Source organism: Siphateles boraxobius, unplaced genomic scaffold (assembly GCF_051911475.1).
Source record: "Siphateles boraxobius isolate OS27281-9 unplaced genomic scaffold, OSU_SipBor_1 162, whole genome shotgun sequence".
NCBI lineage: Eukaryota > Metazoa > Chordata > Actinopteri > Cypriniformes > Leuciscidae > Siphateles > Siphateles boraxobius.
In genome coordinates this window covers 392,501-400,486 of record NW_027508769.1, presented here as the reverse complement: position 1 = coordinate 400,486, position 7,986 = coordinate 392,501, and the positions used below count along the sequence as shown (strand labels likewise).

Below are 7,986 nucleotides of genomic sequence, written 5' to 3'. Positions count from 1 at the left end.
CACAAGAGTTGAACAACAGATCTAAATCCTCAAGTGACCAATTGCAAGCAATATACAACATCAACATTCATATGCATACAACAAACAATATTATACACGGATAAAGAAAAAGTGCTCAACAAACTATCTGTACACATAATCATCCTACACAAACAACAATATATGAAAATACAAACTGTCAACTTACACTTGATGCACGTATCAAACCCAGGCGAGGCCATCACTGCCTTTGGGCCTCAACAAGCATTCAAACGGTGAGAACAATCCAACGCACTCAAGTAGTTAGTTTTTAGAAAAATATAAAAAGCCTTTATTCTTTCATGGTTTAGATTTTAAAAACGGGAGACAAGCATCGGCACACCGTCGAGTTGCGGACATTAAGTCTTCAACGGTGTGTGTGTGTGTGTGTGTGTATGAGACAAAACACAATCAGAGCTCTTTTACACAGCAAATCTATTAGTCACGCAACGATCACCTGGTCACGCGCAGGGCAAACAGAAGAGAGAAAGATCAAATATTATAAAGAAATATATCTCACCAATAACATGACTATTTCTAAAAAAAAAAAAAACTACCAATGCATTATCATAAATAAATAGGAATATATGTATCAAAATCCACAAGTCAAAAATATCACAAATGAAATAAGGCATACAAATCAGAATCAACAAATCAATTTATAATTAAAAAAAAGGTAAAAATTCAGCAATATTTATTGTCAATACTAATCCAGGAACCATAAAATTGTATACAGAAAAGGTAACAAAATCTAGTTCCCGTTCAAATGGCTTCCAGCATGTCCAAAAATGGTCATGCCCTTCACTCGCTCACTTCCTTCCGTCTCCTTCACTCGGATGTGCGTCATTATTTACTATGGTGCCCACTACTGGCAGGACCGGATCGTGCTAAACCCATGAATTCACTATGGGATTGATTTATTATTTATTTTTTTCCCCTTACGAAATTGTTTAATGCAGCATTCTATATGTATATAGGTGTGTTTGAGTTGTTTAAATAAATTCATAGTTGTATAATAAATAATATCATAGTTGTTTGTGGTGCCGTCGAAATCGTGTTGCATTGTGGTATATGGAGCTGCCTGAAGTGTAAGAGGAAGTTAGATTACAGATATTTAAAGGAATAATCAGTATCGCCCTCTTTTGGCTCATTTCTTTCAGAACAGTCGCTTTAATAAGAATACATTGCTTACTTGAACGCTGCCGTTAATCGCTCTGGCGAGGAGATAAACATGCACAGCGTACTGAGGGGCGGAGTCTGTGCTAATAGGGCGGAGTCTGTGCTAATAGGGTGGAGTCTGTGCTAAAAGGGCGGAGTCTGTGCTAATATGGCACCGTGTGTGCTAATAGGGCGGAGTCTGTGCTAATAGGGCGGAGTCTGTGCTAATATGGCACCGTGTGTGCTAATAGGGCGGAGTCTGTGCTAATAGGGCGGAGTCTGTGCTAATAGGGTGGGGTCTGTGCTAATAGGGTGGAGTCTGTGCTAATAGGGTGGGGTCTGTGCTAATTGGGCGGAGTCTGTGCTAATAGGGCGGAGTCTATGCTAATAGGGTGGAGTCTGTGTTAATAGGGTGGAGTCTGTGCTAATAGGGCGGAGTCTATGCTAATAGGGTGGAGTCTGTGCTAATAGGGCGGAGTCTATGCTAATAGGGCGGAGTCTATGCTAATGGGGCGGAGTCTGTGCTAATAGGGTGGGGTCTGTACTAATAGGGCGGAGTCTGTGCTAATAGGGCGGAGTCTATGCTAATGGGGCGGAGTCTGTGCTAATAGGGCGGAGTCTGTGCTAATAGGGTGGGGTCTGTACTAACAGGGCGGAGTCTGTGCTAATAGGGCGGAGTCTATGCTAATAGGGTGGAGTCTGTGCTAATAGGGCGGAGTCTATGCTAATGGGGCGGAGTCTGTGCTAATAGGGCAGAGTCTATGCTAATGGGGCGGAGTCTATGCTAATAGGGTGGGGTCTGTACTAATAGGGCGGAGTCTGTGCTAAAAGGGTGGGGTCTGTACTAATAGGGCGGCGTCTGTGCTAATAGGGTGGAGTCTGTGCTAATAGGGTGGAGTTTTATGGGGTTAAAAAAAGGATCTTTATCATTATAGGGTGGTTGTGTAAAGGGACTATTTAGAATGTAGACCACAACAAATTTGGAGAATGAAAATTATTGTGATTGAAAAACGGTCCGCATTTTCACAGATTTCACCTCAGTTGTTCACTCAGAAAAGTATCGGATTTGTGACCTTCCACACACACACACACACACACACACACACACACACACACACACACACACACACACACACACACACACACACACACACCAGCTTCATGCTGCAACAGCATGTGTGTGACTGTACGTGACATGCGTGAAACAGCATTAATGAAATAAACATCTTTAGGGAAGCTATTAGTATTATCATACTTGTGGTTGGAGCTTGTCTTTATATATAGAAGAAAAGAAAACAAAAATCGTATGGATGTGTGCCATGCATAACTTATTCCATCTAGCCACATGACTTATGCATCAATATGATATCAGTATATATAGAAAAAAAAAAAAAGAAAAAAAAGAAAAGAAATAAAAAAAATGCTAAAACTTTATCATTAAAAAAAAAAGAAAAAAAGATGTCTAGATACAGTTTATACCTGATAAAATGATCTTAAGGTCCAGGGGACAGTTTGTTTCCTCCATATAGAGCTATAAGGCCATCTAGTGGCAAGAGTTATGAAATATCATGTTATATTATTATTTCCCCACAAGAGGCCGGCAGAGACACTTCGAGTTTCTGCATGTAACGCAGTTTTGTATTTTAAAAGAAAGAATGTGAAGAATATGCTTAAATTATATTATTAAAATTAATTATTGATCAAATCGAGTAATTTAGAGGTAAATAAAATAAATAAAATATCTAAAAAAAAATTTTTTATTGAAAATATAAAAAATTAGATATATCATGTAAGCTTTCTGGACAACATCATTTTTAGTGCTTCGGAAAGGTTTGTTAGGGGAGGAGAGGATGAGGTTGTAAAGTAATATTAGGCTAACATTAATTATGACATAAAAAATCGAAATTATGGCATTCCAAGTCATAATTATGAGATAAAATTGCTTAAATTGAAATAATGACTGTCATAATCTTGATTTTTCTTTCTTACATTATTACTGTTTTTATCCCATTCGATTTAGCATAATATAATTTCAACTTTTTTTATATTATGGTTTACAAAAGCACGTAAACACGTGTGACGGAAATGAACTTAATAATTCTTGTAAGATTTTAATGTTTTTCTATCATATTTTATGCCATTTTTAACAATACAAAAATGTATCCACTTTTCACGAGTATGCATAACGCAAAATGTATCCACCTCAAATTTTCAGTCATTTTTAAGCACATCTTGGTAATTTCCATCCAGCATTAAATTGAATATGAATATAAATGGATGGAAACCTGATCCTAGCAACACCCTAGAAACCAAACAAAACTTAGCGAGTCACAAATATTTTTTTAATCTATCTTACCCAAGAGTGATGCCTTTTGGCACGACGTTGAAGATGATGTGATGGTCTGTATTAATATAATTATGTTCATCCTAATGCATTATCTGCATCTCTAATGCACTGATTAAATGCGTTCAGCTCCGTCTCTAATCAAACACACCTGAAGTTCATTTATCTTAATACCCTAACAAGCTGTGATAACACAGCAGCCTTTAAGATATGCAATAATAAAAGCACAATAGTCACATGATGTTTTAGTTACATGCAATGCATGAAAAACAAATACTTTGATAAAATGCATACAAGGGAATAAAGTTATGTAATCTCATATTATACTTCTAATGGTCTGCTGTGTTTTTAGTTCATTATTAATTGGCTTGCTAATACCTCTTTTGCATGGTGACATTTTCATTGCAATTCCTCAAACTCTTATTACTGAGATGTGGCAACAACAAAAATTACACCATGATCTTACTACTGCGAGTTCATAATCAGCATAGCATGTAAAAGCATCTTTGCATCGACTTGAGATGACACACACGCACAAGGTGATTTTCTCCACTGTTTATTCGTCTGTAATGTGAAAAGCACAAACATACACTCTAAAAGAAAGTGTTTGGTCTCTTGGTGGTGAAGCGGGGCTTGTGCTGGCGGCGCAGGACCCTGTGAGGAAGAGGGAACTTGATCTTGGAGTCCTGTGGAAACAAGAGACGATATAGTCAAGCATTCATTCATTTTAGAGACATTTTTACATTTAACAGACGCTTTTATCCAGAGCGACTTGCAAATGAGTGCAATAGAAGCAGTGAAACTAACAATTGGACAACAATATGCAAGTGCTATGACCCTTCTCAGTTTAATCTAACGCAGTACATGTCATTTATTTTTTTATAAATAGAATAGAAAGTGTTAGTATTACTGGATCAAGTGCTGCAGAAAAATATATACTTTTTTTTTTTTAAAATTGAGTGTTCATCAGAGTGGACTTTAGTCACACTCTATACACAAAATATGAATGGATTTGAGGAGTTTTGTGGTTGAAATGTAAAAATAGTAACAAATCCTTCAGTCTCGGGTCAAGAAAAACCTAAAAATGGTCAACTTTAAACTTAATTCTAAAACTTAACCAAAGAATTATTTTACAATTTCTACACGTGTATCTGAATGCACTCTGACTTTAGGACCCAGAGGAACAGATCGTTTGCTCCATATAGAGATATAAGGCCATCTAGACTCATGAAATATTATAATATTTATAATTTAGATAATATTCATTTATAAAAGTTATAATTTTTCCACAAGATGTCAGCAAATACTCCCAATGTAAGATATTTAGAGCTGAATTAAAAGGTTATGCATGACACTTGAGTTATTTAAGTTGAAAGAATGCTTCAATTACGATTTATTGATCAAATCTAGTAACTTAAAGGAGAATTAAAAAAATATCAAAACGAAATAAGCTTTCTGGACAAAGGAAAAAAAAAAAGTATAAATTTAGGGCGTCAGGTCATTTTGACTGGCGAGGGAAGGATGAGGGTAAACCCGCGACTGCATCATTGTGCATGTGTTTAAGTTGGTTGAAGTGAACCTCGCTGTCAGGAAACTCACGTGGAACTGCTTGATGGCGGGTCTCCGGCATTTGTTGGCGGCGATGACCTGCACCTTCATGATCTGGATGGAGTGAGCGCGGGCACGATGCCTGGCACCCATGTCACGATCTGAAGAACAAACACGCATCAGACAGGGAACAAACACACACAGAACACACAATCACATGTCGCACCTTGAATTCACTTTCAGTGGCACGTTTTACAGCCTGAGAAAGGCGACAAGGTTCCGGTTTTTCTTTGCGCACACATAGCAAGGGCATAAACACTGGGGGGGGAAATGACCTTTGGGTTTGCGTGCGGGTCGAACACAAGTGTATTCTGGGAAACTCACAGCACTGAGTGACGGCTCCAGACGTTGACAGGTCTCTGTACTCGCGGTACATGTTGTGTGTCCCGCTGCGAGAGTCGTAACGCAACCAGATGCCGAAGTTCTTCACCTTCAGAGGAGATTTCTCATAGACCTGTGCAGGAACAGAATACGGTTACACATTAAAGGCTGATGACGATAAAGACAGCTCTAAAATTCGCTCTCCATATTAGAGAATAGCAGAGTTCACACGGCAACTGTAACGTTAAAGATATATCGTTGGGATCACTGTCAGAACGGTTTTTTTTTTCAGAACGAAAAAAAAAAAAGGATATATGGAAAGCTATCTGTCGTAGCCTTGGAATAAAGGGTGAGAAGTAGTTATTTTAACTACTATTTTAACTTTTAGCTAGTTTCGAAGCTATTATTTTAGTGCTTTTATCCTCATTTTGCGTTCAAAATTTGTAACAAAACAGTCACATTGCTTTGTGATTAATATATACACTACCGCTCAAAAGTTTGGGGTCGGTAAGATTTTTAATGTTTTAAAGAAGTCTCTTCTCCTCACCAAGGCTGCATTTATTTGATTAAAAATACAAAAAACCCAGTAATATTGTGAAATATTATAACAATGTAAATCAGCTGTTTTCTATGTGAATATATATTAAAGTGTAATTTATTCCTGTGATCAAAGCTGAATTTTCAGCATCATTACTCCAGTCTTCAGTGTCACATGATCCTTCAGAAATCACTATAATATGATGATTTGATGCTCAAGAAACATTTATGATTATCAAAGTTGAAAACGGTTTCATATTTTTGTGCAAACCGTGATTAATTCTTTTCAGGATTCTTTGAAAGTTCAAGAGAAAAGCATTTAATTAAAAAAGAAATATTTTGTATGATTATAAATGTATTTAGTGTCACTTTTGATCAATTGAATGCATCCTTTGTGAAGAAAAGTATTAATTTAAAAATAAATCCTATTGACCCCAAACTTTTGAACGGTGGTGTGTGTATATTAATAGGGTATAGTGCTAGGAAGAAGTTGATAACATTCGAGATGCCTATGATCCATTTACGCTACATTGAAACCTCAGCGTACGCACTTAGAATAAAAAGAGCGCTATCGTTCGTTGGTGTGGACGCTAATATAGTTATCGGTGTGAACGGGCCATACGCCCCAGAAACAGCTTATAGACGCCTCGATTAGAGAGCTCGCACCAGGCCACAGTAGACGGTCTCTCCGTTGGCTTTCTTCATCTTCCTCAGCTGGGAGACGAAGTACCAGAAGCGAGACTTGGCCACCACATGGTTGGGGGCGAAGATCCTCATGCGGTACAGGGGGGGTGTGGGGTTCTTAGCGGAGGGCAACAGGCGCCCAACAACCTTATACTCCCGAAGCTGCGGAAACAGAGAAAGACCGTCAGAGATCCACACTTTAGCTCAATCTCAGGTGAACATGATGACGTTGATGTCTATTGCATTGATATCATTACCCTAGCATGTTAAACTGTTTAAATCACACCAAACCCTGTTTAAACACTAAATCAGGCTGGTTATAACTGGTCTCCAAGCTTTACCAGCTAAAAAAAAAAGACCAAAACCCCTCTAAAACCAGCTATATAGCTAAGGCTGGTTTTAACTGTTTATTCCAACAGGGTTACAATCATTGATCTAGCATCTTAACCTTTTAAAAGCCAACCAAACCCTGTTTAAACACTAAATTAGGCTGTTTGGCTGGTCTCCCATCTTTAACAGCCAAAAAAAAGTGTCAAAACCCTTTCCAAACTAGCTAAACATAGTTTTAACTGTTTTACTCAGCGGAGTCTCAATCATTGCTTGAGTATTTTAACCCGTTCAAAATCAACCAAACCAAGTAGGGAGTAAAATTGAGCATCTTTGATCTATATTTATCTAAGCTTGATACATATTTAATTGAAAGCGCGCTAAATCATATCATAATCGTCATTACGGAATAATGACACTTCGCGGCCTAAACACACTGATCTCGAATAATGCTCAGAAAACAAACCACCGAGCACACAATCTCACTGATACACTCTATAATACAATAATCAGTCACTGAGAGTGTGTTAGAGAGCAAAACGACTAAATATCGTGAGGTTTTGTGTGTGTGTGATCATCACGGATCAGCACATGGAGCGATTCTCCGGCCGCCATGTTTCTCTCTTCGCACAAATCAACACGTCAAAGCAAATAAAACGATTTAAACCTGAACATGTGTCGTGTTAGCTCGCTGTTATGGATAAATGTGTGACTTATACATGTTTTCGGATGATAATTGTGAGATTTAAGCGACTGTGAAATGGTTAAAGAAGGATTTTACGTACTGTCCCAGACGCCTTCATGGTGTCTCTCGCCGACGGCCACTGTGAAAGAGGAAGCAGCAGGGCGGGGAATCCTGACGTCAATCATCTTCCGAAGGGCGGGGCTTGCTGGGGCTGCTCTTATTGGTCAGTCGAAGCGATCAATCAAGGCTGCGTGACTTCAGGTACTAAATTAATACTAAATTAATAATAAATAAAATAATATTT

At 38.1% G+C, this 7,986-nt stretch overlaps 1 protein-coding gene and 1 non-coding gene across 2 annotated transcripts; both read right to left on the bottom strand.

Annotated features, from left to right (window-relative positions):
- Positions 1-4,060: 4,060 nt before the first annotated feature.
- On the bottom strand, positions 4,061-7,885 carry rpl18a (ribosomal protein L18a). The gene is made up of 5 exons (XM_077232041.1): positions 7,783-7,885; positions 6,653-6,832; positions 5,453-5,582; positions 5,120-5,229; positions 4,061-4,206 (listed from the first exon to the last, which is right to left on the bottom strand). The coding sequence occupies exons 1-5, from the start codon at positions 7,798-7,800 to the stop codon at positions 4,114-4,116; spliced, it is 531 nt and encodes a 176-aa protein (XP_077088156.1). The 5' UTR covers positions 7,801-7,885; the 3' UTR covers positions 4,061-4,113.
- On the bottom strand, positions 5,284-5,422 carry LOC143740033 (small nucleolar RNA SNORA68). Its single transcript, XR_013204712.1, has one exon. It is a non-coding gene; the product is annotated as a small nucleolar RNA SNORA68 (small nucleolar RNA).
- Positions 7,886-7,986: the final 101 nt, after the last annotated feature.

Coding starts and splice junctions, on each gene's coding strand:
- rpl18a (XM_077232041.1), bottom strand. Junction 5,583..6,652: donor AGACCGTCTACTGTGGCCTG/GTGCGAGCTCTC, acceptor GTTCCTGCACAG/GTCTATGAGAAATCTCCTCT. Junction 4,207..5,119: donor CCGCCATCAAGCAGTTCCAC/GTGAGTTTCCTG, acceptor TTGTTTCCACAG/GACTCCAAGATCAAGTTCCC.